At 35.9% G+C, this 23384-nt stretch overlaps 1 protein-coding gene across 3 annotated transcripts; it reads right to left on the minus strand.

The window, feature by feature from the left end:
- Positions 1 to 9777: 9777 nt before the first annotated feature.
- On the minus strand, positions 9778 to 12225 carry LOC144440339 (tripartite motif-containing protein 2-like). 3 transcript variants are annotated; one of them, XM_078129700.1, is made up of 3 exons: positions 12175 to 12225; positions 11665 to 11730; positions 9778 to 10858 (listed from the first exon to the last, which is right to left on the minus strand). In XM_078129700.1, exon 3 carries the CDS (start codon positions 10846 to 10848, stop codon positions 10330 to 10332), a length of 519 nt encoding a protein of 172 aa, XP_077985826.1. In that variant the 5' UTR covers positions 10849 to 10858; positions 11665 to 11730; positions 12175 to 12225; the 3' UTR covers positions 9778 to 10329. The 3 variants fall into 3 exon arrangements, with proteins under 3 accessions (XP_077985826.1, XP_077985828.1, XP_077985827.1); XM_078129702.1 differs by having other exon boundaries at positions 11669 to 11730; positions 12175 to 12195; XM_078129701.1 differs by lacking the exon at positions 12175 to 12225 and having other exon boundaries at positions 11665 to 11744.
- Positions 12226 to 23384: the final 11159 nt, after the last annotated feature.

Below are 23384 nucleotides of genomic sequence, written 5' to 3' on the forward strand. Positions count from 1 at the left end.
AAATAATTGTTCGGTTCCAGTTTCCCGACCCCACCTAATTTTTCACTGCCGATCCTAAACTTTTATTGTTATATATTCGAGAAAGAAATAATGAAATCGCTAAAATTGTGAAGTCTCACGAGAAATGGGGGGGGGGGGGAAACTGATATCACCTTACAAATATAAAATGAAACTGTTCTTCCAATCTGTAATGGATGTACATCAGCTAAGAAGAAATAAACAACACAAAGACATTAGGAAAACAATGGAAACCTGAACTAAACACTCACACAGAAATAGAAATTTAATAAAATAAAATAAAATAAAATGAAAAATCTACCTACCCCACCTATTCTAAAATTGAGTGTAATCGGAACCACACGATTTTTTTATTATACCTTATTTGCTTTCATTTTCATAAACCAATACTTGACGTCTAAAGATCTCCTGTGCTTTTTTGAAAATCTCGAGATCGTAATACAAGGCTTTATTGACGTCGGGATCAGAGGCCAACTCTTCACGTAAACCATTGATGATATCTTCCCGTGTGATGTTTGTAACTTCCGGTTCCGCATTGTAGTCACGCTGATGAGAAACAAGTCCTACACAGACATCATAGAAGGGTAGTTTATAAACATGCTGAAGCAATCTAAAGTTAGTTTCATATTCATTGGTTAAGCCTATAACAGCAAACCACGACTCCAAATGATCCACAACAAAGTTTAAAACAATCTCATTTTGTTCCTCAGTCAATGTGTGACGTAGGATTAATTCATTCCTCCACCATGATGGTATGTCATCCGTGGGTGGATCTTCAGGATCCCTGAAAAGCTCCACCTTTTCCCGATATTTGGGAGTAAAGAACTCTGGATTAGCAAGTAATTGTTTAAAGAAAAAACTGCCTTGGTGGACAGCCCACTCCCCCATGGAAAGGCCTGCTGCATATCTCACACGGCATTGCAATGGTCCTTCACCTATGGGATGCACTTTACACATGTTATATGACGAAATGGCTCGTTCGTATGGATCCCTCAAAACAGTGAAATACGAACACGGGTTTCTGCTAAATTCGCAAACACCAAAAGTCGAATCGCCAAAGTAAATCCCAGCGAGATTCTGAGTAGTTCCGCCCTCAAGCATCCTAGAATATACTTTCTCTGCATTTGCATTAGCTATAGACACTGGCTTTGGATTAAAAGTCATATTCATCATCGTACGAAGACAATTTTTAGTTGTACCTCCTCCAGATTTTTGATTGTGCACAAAAACAATAGTGCCATCAGCATATACATCATCTGGAGGTTGTTTGGTGATTCCAGTGTTATCGTAAGATCTTGTAAAGAAATTAGGGAGAGTATTTTCCTTAATCATCCATTGAAAATCGAAATTCTTGATGAGCTTTTCTGTTTTCCTTGTCGAACTGAACAAAAGAAGAAACAAAGGGAAGTATTGTTAGAACTCATTTAAGATGCTGAGATGACGTCAGAGTTACATGGTATTTCAGAGAATGGTGTACTTTTAAGAAATTAAGATTTGAAGAAGTTTTACGTTTAGATGATATAGGTTATACAGCAAGTTCTTGTACATGGAACTAATCTAGTATTGGTATTACTGAGGATACATCTTCCTTGCGTATCAAAAATGGCGTTCGCGTGACCTGTTGTGAGGTCAAGCTTACCTGCACGGTAAGTGCTGTGGTTTCTCAACCAAAATTATCTGTTATAACCTTGCGATGTACATGTAATATCAAATTTAATTCAAAACCTAGGTAAAATTCGTCTGAATGCGGCTTTTCTACAGTCTGGGGATGTATAAGTTCGGAGCTCTGAGCTCGACGGAAAATTCAATTGGAAGTAAGCTTGCCAGCTGCTACATCCATAATCTACATGATTTGTAGATTGAATAACATTGATTGAATAACATTTATCAAGTACGTCTATGTGTCAGATTCGTGCCACCCATGTATATATGTAACTTAATGTGTGCATTTACGTTGAAAGTAAATAGTTATTATGATAACTTAATCGTACATGGCTCTTATTGGCAGTAACTCTCAAACAGTTGAGAGAGAAAAAAGTTTGACGTCACATAAATGAATATCTTCATGTGTTTATGTGTTAATTATATATAATCTCCGGTATTCCGAATGAAAACTACGTATATACAAACACTTATATGGTCGACGAATGTGTCTTGAACTAATCAAATATCTGTAACACAAAGCACGTTGTTAGCAACCACGCAGTGTCTCACACACAAGATGTAATTGTCGACATGCATGCGACTTTCCATGTATAAAATATCTGCTTTTTGCTTTGATGATATTTCATCTAAAAACGTTTAAATACACATACCTCTTTTGACTGTGGTCGTTTGGTCGTCCATCTTGATAGATATATACAGTAAACGTCAATAGAATTAGTGACAGAATCACTAGATACATTGTGGATTGTCTGTTGGCGATCATTATGGATGTACGCGTATTGTCAGAACTCCAGAGCTTGGTAAAAGTGAGGTCTTTATGCACGTATAGTGCAGTGGAAGTCAGTGTGGTGTGTTCATGAGCACATATTCTCGTGATTTTAGTGTACCTACTTTGCGTTTTTGCAACAGCTGGTGACGTGATGTTTTGTTTAATGAAACCGTCTGCTACCTAGGTATGGACAGAAATGTGCTCTCGGCCTCTATCCTTGCATGAATGAGAAGCCGTGTTTACTGTACTAATCTAAGTGTTTACTGTACTAATCTAACGTGTATCCCACTCACATTGCGAATATTAGTGTTTAACCTCGTGTCAAGGAGTCTTATGATTTTCATTGATTTACTCTTAACGTACACATATGTGTTTGGTGAATGGAGGATCAAAGATATCAAACGTCAGCGAACACTATTTTCATGTAGAAAGGCGGACGGAAGGCTTACATGTAAGGTTGTACTAATATGTTTCCCTCTATTACCATTAATCTTCCTCTTGATATTTCAAACGTGGTTCGAATATCTACTACTTATCCCAATGTAAATATCGATGTGGTATTGATAATTTTTGATCTTCGCATATAGCTGACAGATCATGTAACTACTCTCGAATCACTCTCACATCGCAACTTGTGTACCGGAATCACTTGGACATTAGGGAATTAACTCAGACTACATACAATATTCATGGTTAACGTGGATAATTTTAGAAGTAGCCACGGAGCAGATCGAAGCTCCTAGACTAGGCCAAGCTGTTGCCTTCAGCTCGCCCCCTTCTAAAATGAATCCATACTTTATTCCAACATTAAATTCTTATAAACATATATTATACAATACTCAAATGATTGGATGATAACAGAATCAGCACCATATATGAATAAACCGAAGTGTTGTTGTTGCCTTAATTTAATACAAATGATACTGACAACTATGAAAAATAACCAGAAAATGTGAAGGCGCCATTACTCTTCCAGCTTCCTGCAATTAATCATTTTTTGACATCGGTGATCTTTTAATAACTTCATGTTGTCATCTCAGAAAAATACTATTCGCCAACATGCAAACATTTGTTCTAAGTATTAATTCACGACAGCTGAGAGATCGTTGTAATTTCGCGTGACATCATTTTGCGAATATTAGACATTTGTATTCTGTCATCGATAACAGTATAATATTACAGACCCCCCCCCCCCCCCCCCCCTATGAGGTATGGCGAGCAATCAATGTCAAAATTCAACATGTCATTTTATTCTATTCACTTACATAGCATAGTACTGTAGCTTTTTTATAGTGGCATGCAGATTTTAAAATAAATTACAAGAAATATACTGCCCAGCCCCTTCGGATGTATAAGTCACCTTTTTCCAAAACAAATTCATAAATAAACATAACATCTATAAACTTACAAACAATAATTATGTACACATAGAAGAGACCATATCTATGGCGATATTTATCGAAACATTTTTTTCCTTCTCTCAAAAGCATTATACACATATATAGCTATACGACGTGAGCATCGTACGTTAGGAAGTGAAATCTTTCCTCAATATTCAAATCAGAAAACGTGTCAAAAACTCTATTCACTTACAAATCTGCTTACACGATTTGACATTCACCCTTTGTATTCCATATTCTGTTATCCACACTTACACATTTCACACATACAATCTCACACATTCGCTTGTAGTATTCTACATTCACCCAATGTATTCCATGTTCGTCTACGTAATCGCACATTTCCCTGCTGTATTTTTTAACATTCTATTTACTTACAAACACATTCGTGTACCTTTCAAATTCTCCTTTTCAATCACCCTTTTAGTACTTTAATATTCCAAATTTGTTTATTCAGCTCAATCTCGGCAAGTGTATTTCACATTCGTTTAAAGTGGCACAAGCTGAGTTTATAAGCTTTTTACTCAAACCTTTGATTAAACTATTCTACTGTTATAATGTAGGCACATGCCTTCTATGACATTATAATTTGTGTTCTGCCATCTTAACTTATTACTTTCTCCTCAACACAGTGTATGATTTGCCCCAGACTATATATCTATATCTCTCTTATTTGCTTTCATTTTCATAAACCAATACCTGACGTCTAAATATCTCCTGTGCTTTTTTGAAAATCTCGAGATCATAATACAAGGCTTTATTCACATCAGGATCAAATACCAACTCTTCACGTAAACTCTTTATGATATCTTCTCGTGTGATGTTTGTAACTTCCGGTTCCGCATTATAGCTATGCTGATTTGCAACAAGTCCTACACAGACATCATAGAAGGGTAGTTTATAAACATGCTGAAGCAATCTAAAGTTAGTTTCATATTCACTGGTTAAGCCTATAACAGCAAACCACGACTCCAAATGATCCAGAACAAAGTCTAAAATAATTTCATTTTGCTCCTCAGACAATGTGTGACGTAGGATTAATTCATTCCTCCACCACGATGGTATGTCATCAGTAGGGGGATCGCCAGGATCCCTTAGAATGTCCACCTTTTCCCGGTATTTGGGAGTAAAAAACTCTGGATTAGCAAGTAATTGTCTGAAGAAAAAACTGCCTTGGTGTACAGCCCACTCCCTTACGGAAAGGCTTCCTGCATGTCTAACACGGCATTGCATAGGCCCTTTGCCTGGACGCGAATTTTTACACATGTTATGTGACGAAATGGCTCGTTCGTATGGATCCCTCAAAACAGTGAAATACGAACACGGGTTTCTGCTAAATTCACAAACACCAAAAGTAGAATCTCCATAGTAAATTCCTGTGAGATCCTGACCAATGCCACCATCAATCATCTTAGAATATACTTTCCCTGCATTTGCATTAGCTATAGACACTGGATTTCGATTATAAGTAATGTTCATAATCGTACGAAGACAGTTTTTGGTTGTAGCTCCACCAGACTTTTGATTGTGCACAAAAACAATGGTACCATCAGCATATACATCATCTGGTGGTTGTTTTGTGATTCCAGTTATATCATACGATCTTGTAAAGAAATTAGGGAGAGTATTTTCCTTGATCATCCATTGATAGTCGAAATTCCTTATGAGTTTGTCAGTGTCCCCTTTCGAACTGAACAACAATAAAATAACAGATAGAACATGACTAAGATGAAGGGTGTGAAAGCAATAAGGAATTTCTGGGTTTTTTAGAAGCTGACAGTTACAGTGTCATAAACCTTGACCTTTCATCTTCCTATATATTGTCAAATACGAACATACCAAAAACAGGCAAAGGGACACAAATACATGTAGGTATCTTATGAATAGTTGTACACGTTATTAATCTTATAAATATTTGTACAACAGACTCTCTCTTTAAGACTAAAGGAAAATATCAAATTTCGGATAACTTAAAGTGCGTTTAAAATAGTTTTACGTCATTCTATATTAATAATAATAAACATACAATGTACATACAAAATTAATAGATAGCAAAAACATATTTATAAACACAAATTTTGAAGTAAATGATAACATTTATGTTTAAAAATACATTGGTTATAATTATAATTAAAACAGTTTTTTCAAATGCAAAATACTGCTTGAAAAACTATGTTTTAAAAGGTCAGTGTTCAATCTAAGATTTTTTGTAGTTGTGCTACCCAATCATTACAGCGATATTATTCGGGTAAAGATTTCGGAAGTCTTGACCTAGAGAGGGTAAGGTATGTATGGTTAATTTGTGACTGATCGTAGTATGACAAGATCACGACAACATTTGTTGCGTGCAATAGTGTCAATAACGCATGCAAACATATGTCTCGGATATAAAAAGCAAATTTACAATGCATTGTCGTAATGGCACAAACTGAGTTTATAAGCTTTCTACTCAGGTGAATACATAAAACCACATTCCAGTTTAATGTGGCTGTCGATGCACGAAGTGCATGTAGAGATATTTCGTTGACATTTTTATACGTATTCGACGTCAGTAATTCTGTCCAAATTACGTCACCGGGTTATATCTTAATACCAAGTTTGAGTTCAGTCATTTACAAGTGATGGTTAAATGTGCTTCAGTACGTAGGTACAATAATGCGAGTTTTTTTTTTAAATGCTGTAAAACATATGCTTAAAGACACATAAGCTCTGCTTGTGCTCCGTTAAACAACAGTTTGATTACTTTAAAAGTACACCATGGTTAGTTGATTGATTAAAAGTACACGTCATGTACTGGAACTTTTCGGTAATCAAAATATGAAATTGCAGTTTGGGATCTTCTGAACTGTGTATAATACATAGCTTGAACGTATATTGCTCATTAAGGTAAGTTATAATCATTAAAAGCCTTATACGTTTAAGTCTTCAATATCTTTAAAATGAATTATTGGGAGTTTTAGTATTACGATCCATTTTCATTGGCAAATATTAACAGCATTCTATTAATCTATGAAGATATATTCTGAATTCGTCTCCGCTTTAAACAAATCATATGATAGGTAACACATCTTATATGATTTGTGAATGTATCTTGAACTAAGTTTCTTCATTTAAAGTTTCTAAAATATGTCATTAGTAATAACCAACACGTGACATCTTTTTGATATTTTGAAAAAAGAAAATAACAATAAAATAATTTGTTTTATCTTTGATATTTCTTTAAAAGTACATAAATACACATACCTCTTTGGTTTTGATTCTACAAGAGTGTGATCGTGTCGTAGTGCATCCTGATAGATATACAAAGTAAATACCAATAGAACTACTAACAGAATCACGACAGAAATTTGTGAATGTCTGTTGGCGATCATTGTGGACGTATTGCTGCAAACTCCACAGCCTGGTAAATGTCAGGATGGGGTACGTACAGTGGGTGTCATTTGAATGTGTTCCTAAATAAATGTCCTCCTGAATTCACTACGTAATATGTCTTGTCACGTAATAGCAGATGACATGTTGTTTCATTAAAATGAATGATAACATGTATCATCAATCAAATTAAAATGAAAGGGGTGGTGACACTTAACAATTTATCATTTTGTTATCCCCTTTAAATTATGTTTTGGTTTTGGCATCCGCCATCACCATCAGCCAATGTTTCATAAATTAGTTTCAGACGGCATATTTGTATTATTTCCAAACACTATTCTTCATTTAGGTGAAAAATATTCCTAACCTAAGTTTTTTTTTCAATACTTCTCAAGTGCCTCGTACTGTGAAGGTCCCTTAGGTCACTCATATTTTCCTTGGTGGAACGAAGAAAATATTGGAGAATAATATACTATAACTCTTCACACACACACACACACACACACACACACACACACACACACACACACACACACACACACACACATTGGTATTCCAACAAACAGAGACGATGTAACAACCAGAACACTGTCCAAGCAAGACAGGGACAGTTCGGGTAGAAATCTGGAGATAGGAGGAATTCAAACCATTTGACTGTCAGTGTCTATAACTATTTGTAGTTTTAAAGGTATAAATATTTTACATGTCGGTGTTGCCAACTGAGATGCGTTCACTGGTAGCATTATAGACCCCCCCCCCCCTCCTCCACTTACTCATAACAGTGTAAAGTAGCAATAAAAATCAGGTTTGTTTGCGATAACATGAGTTCAGAAAATAGAGTAGGTAGGTCGGGTTTTATTCTATTTTATTTTATTCGTAACAGTTGAAACAGTACAAAAAAAGAAAAGACAATTATATGTGATTCAGAAGTAGAAAAACACAATAATAATTTATGCAGCCTGTGCTGTTATAGGCTGCAAAAATATCGTTTCTCTCTGTAATGTGATTTTTGAAAATTAACCAAAGAGACTTTGGCAAGAAAATGTACAGTGACTTGAAATGGAAGTAAATTGTTCTAATTTTACCGTTTAGCATATAATAAATATTAAAGGTCGGCAGTTCAAACTAGGGTCGGTCTGGTAACGTTATCGGAAACACACTATTTTTGTATTTGGCTTTATCCACCATCATAGTACATACAAGTAGTTGCACTCCCTATGGCATATATATATATGCGACTTTTCACTTTAGCACGTAGCTATCGTGTGTCGGTAATACCTCTTCTCAATTACTGAACAAGCCTTTTTGATACCCTCGTTTAAGTAGAATTGAGAACCATCAATTAGTACATTGTGGGGAACAGCAGGCACGTGCCTGTCATAGTTCCGTGATCACTCTACAAATAAAGGGATAATCTGCTCGCGCTGATGGTTAAAATATGTTATTAACACTATCCGGATTTGACGACAGTGTCCCATATGTTGATCCTGTATGTCAACAATGTCTGCATTTATTACGATCATAGACGTTGGCTCTCTCCAACGTCTGTGGTATGATTACAACCCATAACACCAAAGTAAAGCGTTTTCTGTGTGTACCACAATCGTTAATAGCATCCATACAAGTGTAAAAGTATCTGCTCATTTGCTAATTGACCACCACATTACAAAGGCCACATGCTAGGCTTGTAAGTAAAACAATTGAACCAGTATACTTTTACATTTGATATGAATGCTATAAACGAATGTAGCACATAGAGAAAGTGCTTTACTTAAGTGTTACTAATGGACATGCTCTAAACGAGTGTAGCACATATATAGAGAAAGTGCTTTACTTTTATATAAGTGTTACTAATGTGAATGTTATAAATGAGTGTAGCACATAGAGAAATTGCTTTACGTCAGTGTTACCATGGTTACTCGTAATTAATTAATTAATTGTATGAAATAAGTCCTATGCTCTATATTTACTCCGTATTTAAAGTGAGTCTCACACATTGTATTGCGTGGCAATCAACGGTGGACAGACATACTACATGTATTTACATGCAATTGATTACAGCAGTAAAGTTACTAATCCAGCTAGCAGACGGAGTAAATCGGAACTCGATTCTGACATTGTCCCTCTAGGAACACATCACTATCGCTGCCCGTACCTGGGGGTGGGGTGGGGGTACTCATGTAAATGTATACAATACATGCCACCCAAATGGGTCACTTTTTCACGAAAATCTCCCGCTATGGGTTAACTCTTCATCTGAAAATTCACAAATCATGTGTCTGTAACTTAGGCAACAATCTCGTGCTTTAGAAAAATCGTCACAGCATCAGAAAAAATGTGACTACCGGAAGATATTCCTCTGGAAATCCCATACATATAAATAAGCCCACCCACTCTCTACACGACTCTAAATAGTAGAAAGACTCTACAGAGTTGATAAAGAGCGTGGGAGGGGCTTATTTCGTAGTTCATAATGATTGGCTATTAATATTGTGACGTATACATCGACAAGACAGTCCCTTTTATTAGTAAGACTTTATTACAGATACACTCCAATATACAAAAACACACAGACATAGTACAACAATATACATACATTAAAGTTGACATAATTGACATTTCAAAAATACATTAAATTCCTATATAACGATTGAAACGTTCTTGTGGTTACGAACCATGCAATTTGAATAGACCCCTATTGTATGGAGGTACATTGTATCTGCTCCCTCCAAGGTAAACTACTGTATCCTCTGTTATTTTCCATCGATTTTTATTAATTTAATTTTTTTTGCCTTGAATTTTCCTGTTTCACGCATGTCTTCACCAACGCCCGTGGCCAATGTGTGATGGGCGTGAGAGGGAAAATTATTGCACAAGTTCGATGCGCGCGCTCTTCATTGCATTGTTTCAAATTGTAAGCGATACTGGTATATGTTAAAAGTAATTTTTATATTACATCTACAAACTGTATTGACTCAACACCATGTTTCGTTTACTTTATTTATATAATTATCCTAGTATGGCATTGTTATGTAATTCCAATTTATGGAATGCCTTCAGAAATACTTCATTTATTGGCCTTAACTTAACGTTTCTTTATCAATACCCTTATTCAGAGTAATTTTCTCGCTTGTTTCTCTCGGCAATTCGTTCTCGTACAGTTGGAGATAAGACCTTCTTGTCAATGTTTTCTCTGTATGTAGCATATTTGCTAGACCGTGCACCTCGACGACTGGATGTTTGAATGGACGCATCAGATTTCGTCACGTTATTACTTTCGTTGGTAGCAGTTTGACCTGCGTCATCTTCTTCAATACAGCCATGATCAATACGTTTATTTTTGATAAATTTCATTACCGATACAGCAACCATGCTGTCCGGAAGAGAGTAAACATTTCCTCGTTTTGGAAGACACGATGTGTTATCAGTACTACACTCCGGACATTCAAGTTTAGAATTGTCAGACAAACTACGTGCCAAGCATCTGACACAGGCAGTGTGACCACACTTTGGTAAAATCTTAGGATCCACAAAACTGTCCTTACAGATCGCACATTTTAGGACTTCCTTGTCAAGTTCATGGCAAGTAGTTGCAATGATGAATGACTTTGATTCATACAGACCCATCGTTAAATATCTGGAAAAATACAAAGAAACAAAACATTGGATATTCTATATATCGAATGGGCAGACTGCCGACAATAACTAAAATATATATTGACAGACAGACAGACAGACAGACATACATACATACATACATACATACATACATACATACATACATACATACATACATACATGCATACATGCATGCATGCACGCACGCACGCACGCACGCACGCGCGCGCGCACACACACACACACACACATACATACATACATACATACATGCATGCATACATACATCCATCCATCCATCCATCCATCCATCCATCCATCCATCCACACACACACACACAACCACATATATAGGTCTATGATTTTTGACAGTAGTCATACTAGTATCGGTATATACACCCTCCTACCCAGTGAACACCTATTGTTTCCCAAGTGAAAGTATACATACACTATATGTACTGTAATAAGCAATTATATAAGAACATTCTGTCAGGTTGTGTTAATCGATTCACCTAATCGTCTGTGTGTTAAGTGCTATTATAGAGAAAGTGAACAGTTTGTTGACACATGCTGGACGACCCGAATAACTTGTGACCTTAATAAGTGACCAATTGCCTGTTGTTATCGTAGAAACGGTCAAATACTACAGTTAGTGGGTGCGCTTTTCTATTGGGGAAACAGAACAGGGGCACCGGCAGAGGGATTCGTCAAAATGTGAAAGTAGAATATATTCGTTGACGTTATTAGCTAGTCATAACGTTTAAGTACGTGAAACCGAAGTATACTAGTGTTAAACGAAAGGCAAGCCAAGATATAATAACTCACCAACCTACTGTCTCCTCGGGTCACACCGCTGACAGCGAAATGCTAGATATAATAAGTACACGAAACCTGTAAAAGTGAACGGCTCAACTTGTCAGTATCATGCTAGTTGTTTGGAAAAACCCAGATATTTTTAGACTTTCTATTGTATATCTCTTAAATAACCATGACGTTATTGTCCTTCAACAATGACTTTATTCATAAGAACACAATACTGGGTGTAGGTGCGCATGTCAAGAGTTTTAGAGTTCGTGACCTCAATTTTAACAGTTCACAAAAATGGACGTTGCGCTGGATCATGGAGAGTGGCTCAACCAGCTGACGTGTCAATGGGGATCTAACGTTAATCAACATGATTGACTCATTTATAATATATCCCATAATTTTAGGAATCTGTTTTCGACATTTGCCTTCTCACATACCTTCGGCTGTTCATCATATATATACACTAACTAAAAAACAGTGATTAGGAAGTTGACCTTTTAAGAATGTTCAAGTCGTAGTATACTTTACCTGTAACGTTGAATATCTTCAGTATGGGTATTGCTGACATTCGCGTGTTGTTGTTGTTGTTGTTGTTGTTGTTGTTGTTGTTGTTGACGTCAGAATGTAACTAGTGTTCTTTCTAGAGACCCTAGTTCTGGCGCCAGCGCAATGTCCGTTTTTTTGTCTTTGGCGACACCAGCGGCCAGTGTTTACGTTGTTGACGCATAGACTCTATTTGTACTAAGGTTATCTTTAAATAGTAGTGCGCCCCCAACCGACAGGATTTGGATAGAAAAGAAAAGAGGGATGTCACGGTGATGAAAGGTTTGACATACAATTCATTTTTCAGTAAGAAACAAACCTGGCAACCAAAAATTTTAATGTCATATCACATTTAATAAAAAGTAACATTATGAGGCGAGAAATATTTCAATAGAACTGTAACACTTTTTTCTCTTGCTACAATCGGTATGGCGAACATCAAGGAAATCTTATCAATATAGTATTATGTTGAAATAATCTATATAGCAGGTATATTGATAGTCCATCAGGTATGCCGTGACGGGGCGCCCTCACCGCATATTGGGTTAGGCACAAGCTTTAAGCTACAGATATAGCAAAATGTACATTAAAGTTCATTTGTTAAAGAAAAAAAAGAAATTATGCTTATAATTCTTCACGTTATTAACAAATTACAGGGGTGTGTGTCCTATTTTCATAATTCTTCACGTTAATTGACAAATTACAGGGGTGCATGTCCTATTTTCAACATTTGTCACACGACCCAATATTGTTCGAGGAACATAATAAATATATTCTGTAAAAATGAAATCATTTTCTAACAAATTCTCACCCCTTTTAATATCACATATCGTCCTTGCTCAAAGCATTTTCTCAAAGTCACAATTATTCCAAAAATTATCCTCACACACAAACTACGAAAGAAACTATACGACGACAACGTGTATTCTTGTCAGAGAGTGGTTAATACAACTGCTGTCGGCGTTCAAGCTCTTGTCTATGTTTGCTTAAATTTTCCACCACGCTGTAAGTAAGAAGAGCGTGGTCTCGTTTGGCACTATCAACTAATGCAAGTATTCCCTAAACACTACGGTTTCCTACTCCCCTAAACACTGCGGTTTCCTACTCCCCTAAGACTGATCTCATAAGGGACGGCCCTCACTGGACTTCCTGGAAGACAACCTTATATGCTGGAAGAACTATCCAGTGTAAATAAAAGATTATTATTATTTTTAATTATGTTAACCTTTTCACATGATACCACAAATTACATATTAATATTGATATCAACGTGTGTACATAACAGGTCTATCGCCCAGGCTTTCATTACTTTCCATTTTGGGATTTCTCGAGTTTCTCTTTCCTTCGCCTTTCTATTATGGCTCGCGTTGGAGGAGAGAATGTATCGAGATCTAGACGGTCCAGGTATCCACGTCTGGGAGCGTCATTTCCTTGCTTGCCTGCTCTAAGGACAGTCGGAGCTGCAGCAGCCGCTTGTGGTTGTTCTGGTTGAGCCTCGCCTCCATGTTTTGCTTGTATACGTTTGACAAATGGTGTCAGTGACTCGGCAACTCTGTTGTCAGGCAACGCACCAACATTCCATCCATATTTTGCTCGTCTACGTTTGACAAATGATATCAGTGACACAGCAACTTTGTTTTCAGGCAACGCATCAACATTCCCACTTTTTGGAAGACAAGATGAATTGTCTTCATTGCATTCAGGACACAACAGTTCCCATGGGTGCAATTTCAATGCTTTACTTTTAGAAACGCATTTCTCAAGACAACGTGCGCAAGCTGTGTGACCACATTTAGGTAAGATCGTTGGCTCTGTAAAACGTTTAGCACAGACTGGACATTTTAGTACTTCTTTATCCAGTCTTTCACACGTGGCTGCAATCAATCGCGATCTTGACACACGAATACCCATGATGTATACGTAGGCCCTGAAATAGATCCAAAGTAGTGCTTGATTTACGAAATGTAAAAAGTGAAGTAAATTTACACCTACCTACGTAAGCTTTCGATCCATAATGTTACATATCTACCCGTCAAGAACCTAAGATTGCTATTAATTCTATATTTCTCATTGTAACACCTTAAAATGATCAGTTGTGGCATTTTTAAAAAACGTTTTGAAAAAAGTAAGTATGTGTACATATTGGTAATACTCTCATTTTGTAATGCTACTTTTAAAAAATGACAAGGTCAGAAGGAAACTTTAAAAAATTGAATTTGCATATATTGAGGATAACCTTTTCACTCCTCTGGTTACTCAACACCTCCAGCAAATTTGGATCATTCAGATCCTGTTAGATACCGCAGAAGGATAAGTGATTTATTCGAAACATGTCTGTTTCTCAATCAAAAGTGGAAGGAGAGAACTCACTAAATTTGGTAGGATATATCCTGGATTTGATAGGATATTCCCTAGTCTGTTCTAGTTAGTCACCTTGTCGCTCACCATGATTTTTTTCTTCTTCCACATACATGTTTCTGATATAGTTCTACACTTATTTGACATAACTTCGAATAACGTGATATGAAAACAAAGTGACGTTCCTTAGAGTGTCTGTCAATCAAGTACAAAGTACTGGGAAATGGTGTGCGGTTCATAGCCGTCAGTTATACATAGATAATTTGTCCATCTGATGTACTATAGGACAACGCCAGACTGGCAACAGACACCCGATGAGTTTCCCGGTATGGTATTATCCTAATGGTACACAAAACATGTTTAATTTGCTTACACAGAATATTCTCAGCAACCGTCAGGCGAGGGAGTTTACACAGTCATGGAAATCAAGACCCTGACACACCTAGCAGTAAAGTCATAAACACAAAACAAACATATTTCATGTGAAATGTTGCCTTTTATAACTTTGAAAAAGTATAAAAAGCTACTTACCTTCAACTCGGCTGGTGCAAGAAGTTCAAAGTCGGCCTACTTGTCAAGTTCTTATTGAGATAGATAATATGCCTCAGACTTAAAAGACTGCAGACACGGAAGTATGTTTATCAATTATATTTATTACATGACATTCTTGTTTGTGTACAATAAAATATTACAAGGGTTATTTACACAACGCAAGACTTGGCACAGTATTTGCCTGACGATTAAAAATATGGCTTGTCATTTGTATTAAGAGCTTGACTGGTCCATGGGCTTTGACTAGTGACTATGGAACTATTTCCATGGCCGAAACTAGAATTTCTTTATTGCTGCTTTCAAAGATATAATTATATATTATGATTTACGACATTTAATGAAAGTAAAATCAGAAAGGATGGTGATTAAAGTATGGTAAATGTACAAGGATATCAATGAAAACTAGTAAATAAAAAAAGTATTTTTTTACAAGCGCTCTACACTTAACCAGGGAAAGTTTTATGAAGGGAAAGTTTCTTTAACATTTTATGTTGCCATGTGTGTGTGTATGTGTGTGTGTGCGCTTGGCTAACTGTATATAGAGTGCTGTAATAAAACTAAATCTCATTTGGCTAACTTTATAGGGAGTGCTGTAATAAACTACGTCACATGTAGCTAACTATATAGAGTGCTGTAATAAACTACGTCACATTTGGCTAACTATATAGAGTGCTGAAATAAAACTACGTCACATTTGGTTAACTGTATAGAGTGCTGTAATAAAACTACGTCACATTTGGTTAACTGTATAGAGTGCTGTAATAAACTACGTCACATTTGGCTAACTATATAGAGTGCTGTAATAAACTACGTCACATTTGACTAACTATAGAGTGCTGTAATAAAACTACGCCACATTTGTCTTACTATATAGAGCACTGTAATAAAACTACGTCACATTTGGCTAACTATATAGAGTGCTGTAATAAACTACGTCCCATTTGGCTAACTATATAGAGTGCTGTAATAAACTACGTCACATTTGGCTAACTATATAGAGTGCTGTAATAAAACTACGTCACATTTGGCTAACTATATAGAGTGCTGTAATAAACTACGTCCCATTTGGCTAACTATATAGAGTGCTGTAATAAAACTACGTCACATTTGGCTAACTATATAGAGTGCTGTAATAAACTACGCCACATTTGGCTAACTATATAGAGTACTGTAATACAACTACGTCACATTTGACTAACTATAGAGTGCTGTAATAAAACTACGCCACATTTGGCTAACTATATAGAGCACTGTAATAAAACTACGTCACATTTGGCTAACTATATAGAGTGCTGTAATAAAACTACGCCACATTTGGCTAACTATATAGAGTACTGTAATACAACTACGTCACATTTGACTAACTATAGAGTGCTGTAATAAAACTACGTCACATTTGGCTAACTATATAGAGAGTGCTGTAATAAAACTACGTCACATTTGGCTAACTATATATAGAGTGCTGTAATAAAACTACGCCACATTTGTCTTACTATATAGAGTACTGTAATACAACTACGTCACATGGCTAACTATATAGAGTACTGTAATAAACTACGTCACATTTGGCTAACTATATAGAGTGCTGTAATAAACTACGTCACATTTGACTAACTATAGAGTGCTGTAATAAAACTACGCCACATTTGGCTAACTATATAGAGTACTGTAATACAACTACGTCACATTTGACTAACTATAGAGTGCTGTAATAAAACTACGCCACATTTGTCTTACTATATAGAGTACTGTAATACAACTACGTCACATGGCTAACTGTATAGAGTGCTGTAATAAACTACGTCACATTTGGCTAACTATATAGAGTGCTGTAATAAACTACGTCACATTTGACTAACTATAGAGTGCTGTAATAAAACTACGCCACATTTGTCTTACTATATAGAGCACTGTAATAAAACTACGTCACATTTGGCTAACTATATAGAGCACTGTAATAAAACTACGTCACATTTGGCTAACTATATATAGAGTGCTGTAATAAACTACGTCACATTTGGCTAACTATATAGAGTGCTGTAATAAAACTACGTCACATTTGGCTAACTATATAGAGCACTGTAATAAAACTACGTCACATTTGGCTAACTATATATAGAGTGCTGTAATAAACTACGTCACATTTGGCTAACTATATATAGAGTGCTGTAATAAACTACGTCACATTTGGCTAAATATATATAGAGTGCTGTAATAAAACTACGTCACATTTGGCTAACTATATAGAGTGCTATAATAAACTACGTCACATTTGGCTAACTATATATAGAGTGCTGTAATAAACTACGTCACATTTGGCTAAATATATATAGAGTGCTGTAATAAACTACGTCACATTTGGCTAACTATATATAGAGTGCTGTAATAAAACTACGTCACATTTGGCTAACTATAGAGTGCTGTAATAAAACTACGTCACATTTGGCTAACTATATAGAGCACTGTAATAAAACTACGTCACATTTGGCTAACTATATATAGAGTGCTGTAATAAACTACGTCACATTTGGCTAAATATATATAGAGTGCTGTAATAAACTACGTCACATTTGGCTAACTATATATAGAGTGCTGTAATAAAACTACGTCACATTTGGCTAACTATATAGAGTACTGTAATAAAACTACGTCACATTTGGCTAACTATATAGAGTGCTATAATAAACTACGTCACATTTGGCTAACTGTATAGAGCACTGTAATAAAACTACGTCACATTTGGCTAACTATATAGAGTGCTGTAATAAACTACGTCCCATTTGGCTAACTATATAGAGTGCTGTAATAAACTACGTCACATTTGGCTAACTATATAGAGTGCTGTAATAAAACTACGTCACATTTGGCTAACTATATAGAGTGCTGTAATAAAACTACGTCACATTTGGCTAACTATATATAGAGTGCTGTAATAAAACTACGTCACATTTGGCTAACTATATAGAGTGCTGTAATAAAACTACGTCACATTTGGTTAACTATATAGAGTGCTGTAATACAACTACCTTACATACACATGCAAAGTTACTGTTTCGGAAGACTGTAGTCCGTTTTGAGAAGTGTGATTGTTGAATTATAACCTTGACCGTTAGATTAGAATTCACAAAGAACTTGGACGAGTTTCAGCGCTATCAAAATTATGAAGTGCGTCATTGTTTTGATTACAAAAGAGAAGTGATACCGTCAATTAGATGTGAAATATAAGAATTCGGTTATTTTCAAATTAAGATATAGCGATGTCTGATTAGAGCCCCGTATCTAAATACACTACATGTATACTTCCATGTCATGTGATTATAATATAAATATCAGTAAATCGGTTCACGCTGTCCACTTATTTATCTTCTGATGGGGGAAAATTGACAATAAGTTCTGTTCTGAAAGTAAACGTATTACAACATGATATGGTGAGGAATTAGAATATTCAAATAATGCAGATAATGGCAGCGCCATATATTCAAAATACATAGTTTTGTTTGTTTGTTTGTTTGTTTGTTTGTTTGTTTGTTTGTTTGTGTTTTTTTCTTTTTTTTTCTTTTTTCTTTTTTTTTTTGGGGGGGGGGGGGTGTTTTGCACAAGTTTTAATCTGAAGCTTTCACAACCAGGTAACATTTCCTGTTCTAGGTTTCTCATCTTATCTTCTTAATCTCTTGCCTTATCTTCTTGACATTTTGAATCCAGTATATTTAATCTATCAACGTATTTGTAGATAGCTGTCACTATTATGTATTGTAAGGGTCACAGCAGAAGGTTGGTAAATGCTGTTGAATATTCCGATGTCAGCTGTGACAATTGGCTTTCTCAGTTCTCAGATCACAGGTAATGAATTTGTTAGAGATGTAAGTTGTATATACTAACGGAATCCTCCCATTATAGAGACATAGGCACCAATTCATAGTTACTTCATAAATCTGGCCATCCAGAGCTTTACCCTGTGTTGCTCAACCTCAACTTATATGTCTAAGATCATATTCTACTGTGTTCTTATATAACAGTGTACTCATAACTGTGAAAACAATATTGAATCTCAGTCCCTTTATGATGAAAGGGGTGCGATAGGACACTGGCTTTACAATAATCTAACTTCTGAAGGCGAAATACGCTTTGTTTAGGTTTAAGCTTATATTTCTATTCAAAATTAGAATGCGTATCCAAATCTTCGAAATGTCAAGGTTACGAATCTATAACTCAAAACTGACCAGTCTCCCGTTACAGTAACTGGATAGCAAGTATTTTACGGAGTTTTATTACAACAATTCCAGTAGCTAGCAATTTGTGACGTAGATTTTGAAGTGTTTTTGCCCAGAGTATTTTCTATTGTAAGTCTGTAGGTCACCTGTATGAAGTCGAGTACTTAAAGGCATTCTTATTTATAAATGGGGCGTACACACTCCACGGTAAACTATGTACTTCGGACGGTGCCATAACATACATATACATATCTTGCACTGTTGTTCATTCTGCAGTTGTAACCAAGTCAAATTTTGTAGGTGAGTCTGGTAATTAGTTGCGAGTTGCAGTTGTTAGGATTTTTTCTTCAATATACAATAACGTCGACGTCGTGTGAGTAGAATAGTAATTAGTATACACGTTATGTCTGGGACTTAATGTGTACGTGTATATTAAGTGAAGTGGGTCCGAAATACAATACACAGTGTCACCATATGTATATTTATGTTTTCATTTTCTTTCACAATCACCCTTAAAATCAGTTTTATTGATATGAGAGATTACAATAATTGAAAATTATACTTTTAGAATACATGAAAACTTGAGAAAATTGTTAACTAACATTGTTATTTGCCATATATCATGACGTCTGATAGGTACGTACAGCTATGAATGATACAAAGCGGAATGTGTATGGACTCTGTCCCATAGACAAAAGATACGATGTTTATATATTCTCTAAATGCTCCATATTTCAGTTGCTAGATATTTTAAAATTGTACATGAAGTGGCAGAGTCATTCGCCTATGTGTTATTCGACATTACTTCTTTTAAATTCAAAGGGAAATCTTCATGTCAGTGGCATAATGTATTGTAGTGTTGTTGTGGTGTGTATGGAGTAGGGTTAGGAGTTTCAACATCAAAGAAAACAAACACCTGTTTTGGAACGTATGAGTAATGCATAAATATTCAATATATTATTATTGGGTTACAAACATTTGTCATTGGTTTGTTGCAGTGTTGTATGCTGATTTGGAAACGTTCATACAAAAACAATACATTTTCAGTTTGAGAAATGAAATGGCGGCAGCTGTCATCGAACAATTGGACGATGAACTTTTGAACTGTTCTGTTTGTATGGGACGATTTACAGAACCTAAATTGCTGCCAAAATGTGGTCATATATTGTGCAAGCCATGTTTTGTTGGAATCATAGCTGCTGGAAGGGGTAGGTTGAATTGTCCGGTCTGTAGAACGGATAATACAGAGTGCCTCTCCAGGGGTGATCTAGACGGTCGTCAAGGCAGCCGCCAAATGAAGTTATCCATTAAGATTGCAGACGCTTCAAGGAATGAAGAATTGGTGAACAATCCAAGACAAACCCAGACTTATGAGACTGGAATTCCGTCGCTTGATCTTGTTCATTCTGGCCATCTTGATCACTTCAAGTGCCCAGTATGCCAAGAAGAATTCCCTGGTGAAGACTTATTGCATGCACATATGGTAGTTTGTCGGCAAGGGAAATATGACGGTGTGACTTTTCAAAGTAGAGGGCGCTATAATAATCCAGAAAGGGGAGAGGACCGCCTTCCATATTTACAACAGCAAATCCCCGAGAACAATAATGAAGTTCAGAATAGGAAGTTCGCTAACACTCCAAATGAACCAGTACCTATATCAATATCATCTGATCGGTGTGCTACTACAAATCAGCAAAGTATGGTGAATACAATAGAAAACACTGTCCATTCAACTCCTGAACAACATACATGTCCAAAATGTGAGTTTAACTTCCAGAGTGCAGAATCTCTGCTCTCTCATATGGACATATGTACGCCTGACACGCCGATTACACCAGGGGGTGACGTGGTAAACGCTGTTGATCACGTCACGACAAGTGAACAACCTGGAGACTGTTTCCTGTGTCCAAATTGTGAGAGCATTTATGATGACATAAACAGCTTGCAAACGCATATGGCAAGTTGCATTGAAAATGAAACTGTTCCTCCATCCGGGTCAGTGGATTGCGCCCCGGGAATGGAAGACGTTGAGATAGAGGTGGAAACTGTTTCTGACGTCGAGACATCAGTTAGATCACAGTCAGCAACAAAAAAAAATGATGACGTCAAGTTTAGCGGATGCTTTCCTTGTACGTTTCTATAATCTAATGTAAACTATATTTGCATAAATATACACAGGGCAGTGATGCTGGGTTAAAGCTTAGGGTGTCTTCAATAAATACACAACCGCAGGGACAGGGTAATGGGGTGTCACATTTTTTCAAATAAGTTCTCGGGTGATGGCCATATTTAAAATAGTAAATGGGGATGGGTAGCATTTTACTTTGACTTTATTTGAAAGGCAATTGACGGAGGGTCACTTTTCTTATAAACTAGAATCAGGGAAAGATCATATTTTGTGCAAGATTTCCATATTGTAAACAGTGAAAGAGTTATTTTAATTTTCAAAAAGGAATTAATGCAGATGTACAACTGTACTTGAACATTTGTTAAAATAAGATTTTATATGACACTAAATTACATTTAGTCTTTCTTACTTCTCTGTACACGATAACGTTTGATTCAGAGTGGCTGGTGAGATAACATGCGTTCATCTTATATCGACAATCTACTTATTACAATTAAATGCCGCTGAAAAAGATACTCCCATAAGTTGATGGTTGTAAAGTAACACAGGGTGTATTAAATGCCAATATGAATACAATCCAAGTTACGAGGATGAGTTACAGGACTCCACACTAAGGTCAGTTAGCACTTTTACTGATGTACATTCAGTTCCTGACAACATTTCCCACCAAGTACTGTGACCTCAGATTAAGGCGTATATTTCATTGATCATTTGAAACATCACTCATCACAGACTGACGATAATCTTTTAACGATTTCAATGAACACTGCAGGCTATTAAACTCCAAATTGAGTTAACCATGGTCAGCTTAAAAAATTAAACACAAAAGCAACGATTCTTTTAACTCAAGAGGGTTTCCAGTTTGGGCCGTGTGATTCATGGTAGTCTTTTTATTCGCTTCTCTGGTTGTGTTTTTGTAAATGCACTAAAACGAAATTTATCTCTTTCATAAGGGACATGATATGAGATGGCAGAGAATTCTTATAGAGTACACAATAGTTTGTCTTACTATGATTAAACCTCTCAATTCTCACCCGTGATTTGGGGCTAACCGGATTGCCACATTAAATACATACCAATGTATTAAAACAAGTAATGAAGTAGTAACAATACATTATTTATTTCCGTTTGAAAAATGTATAAAGTTATAATCAAATGTACAACATGGCAAATACATAATATACACTCTCACACGTACACCTATGGTTATTCTTGATAGAAATACACTAATTGTACAGTGTTTACCTTCAAACCGATTGGTAATCACAATATTGCCTGTAAATACACGAATTCCATGTATTTATTGGATGTTGTTTCTATTTTCACTTAAACCGTATATATATTGTTATCTGTTATATAATGTATATATACTTGGTATTTAAAATTTGGCTTTATTTATTTATTCATCTTTTATCCATTTTAATGATTGATTGCTTGCTTGCTTGCTTGCTTGTTGGATTGCTTGATTGATTAATTGATTGATTGATTGATTGATTGATTTGATCAATTTGTATTTCCCTATTGCCGAACCAAGTTAATGATGTACAACCTCAATTTCTCGTATCTTCTATAAATTTCTCAGAGGAATTCGTTTAGAATTTCACACATCATGTTGCGTGTAGGTAAAGTGGCGATGCAATGGTAAGTTAATAGACACCAGACACACGTCATCATTCTGAAAGTGGAAAGAAATTACAATTCTCCAAGTTCTAAAAGATCAACAAGGACTGCAATTTGTGATCCGATGGCAATTAATGTATAAAAACAACTACAAACTGTCGATTGGGTTTTTATTCAAATTTATTTCACACTATAAGAACTCGGGCCAAATAAGAATGCAGCATATAACCGTGTCAATGTTTCCCAATCTAGATGGATCAAACTAAACACATATCGCAATCTGGTCCTTACAGTCTCGTTCACAACTTCTAGATATCACCGACTTT

The sequence above is a fragment of the Glandiceps talaboti genome, chromosome 9, assembly GCF_964340395.1.
Source record: "Glandiceps talaboti chromosome 9, keGlaTala1.1, whole genome shotgun sequence".
In the NCBI taxonomy this organism is placed as follows: Eukaryota; Metazoa; Hemichordata; class Enteropneusta; family Spengelidae; genus Glandiceps; species Glandiceps talaboti.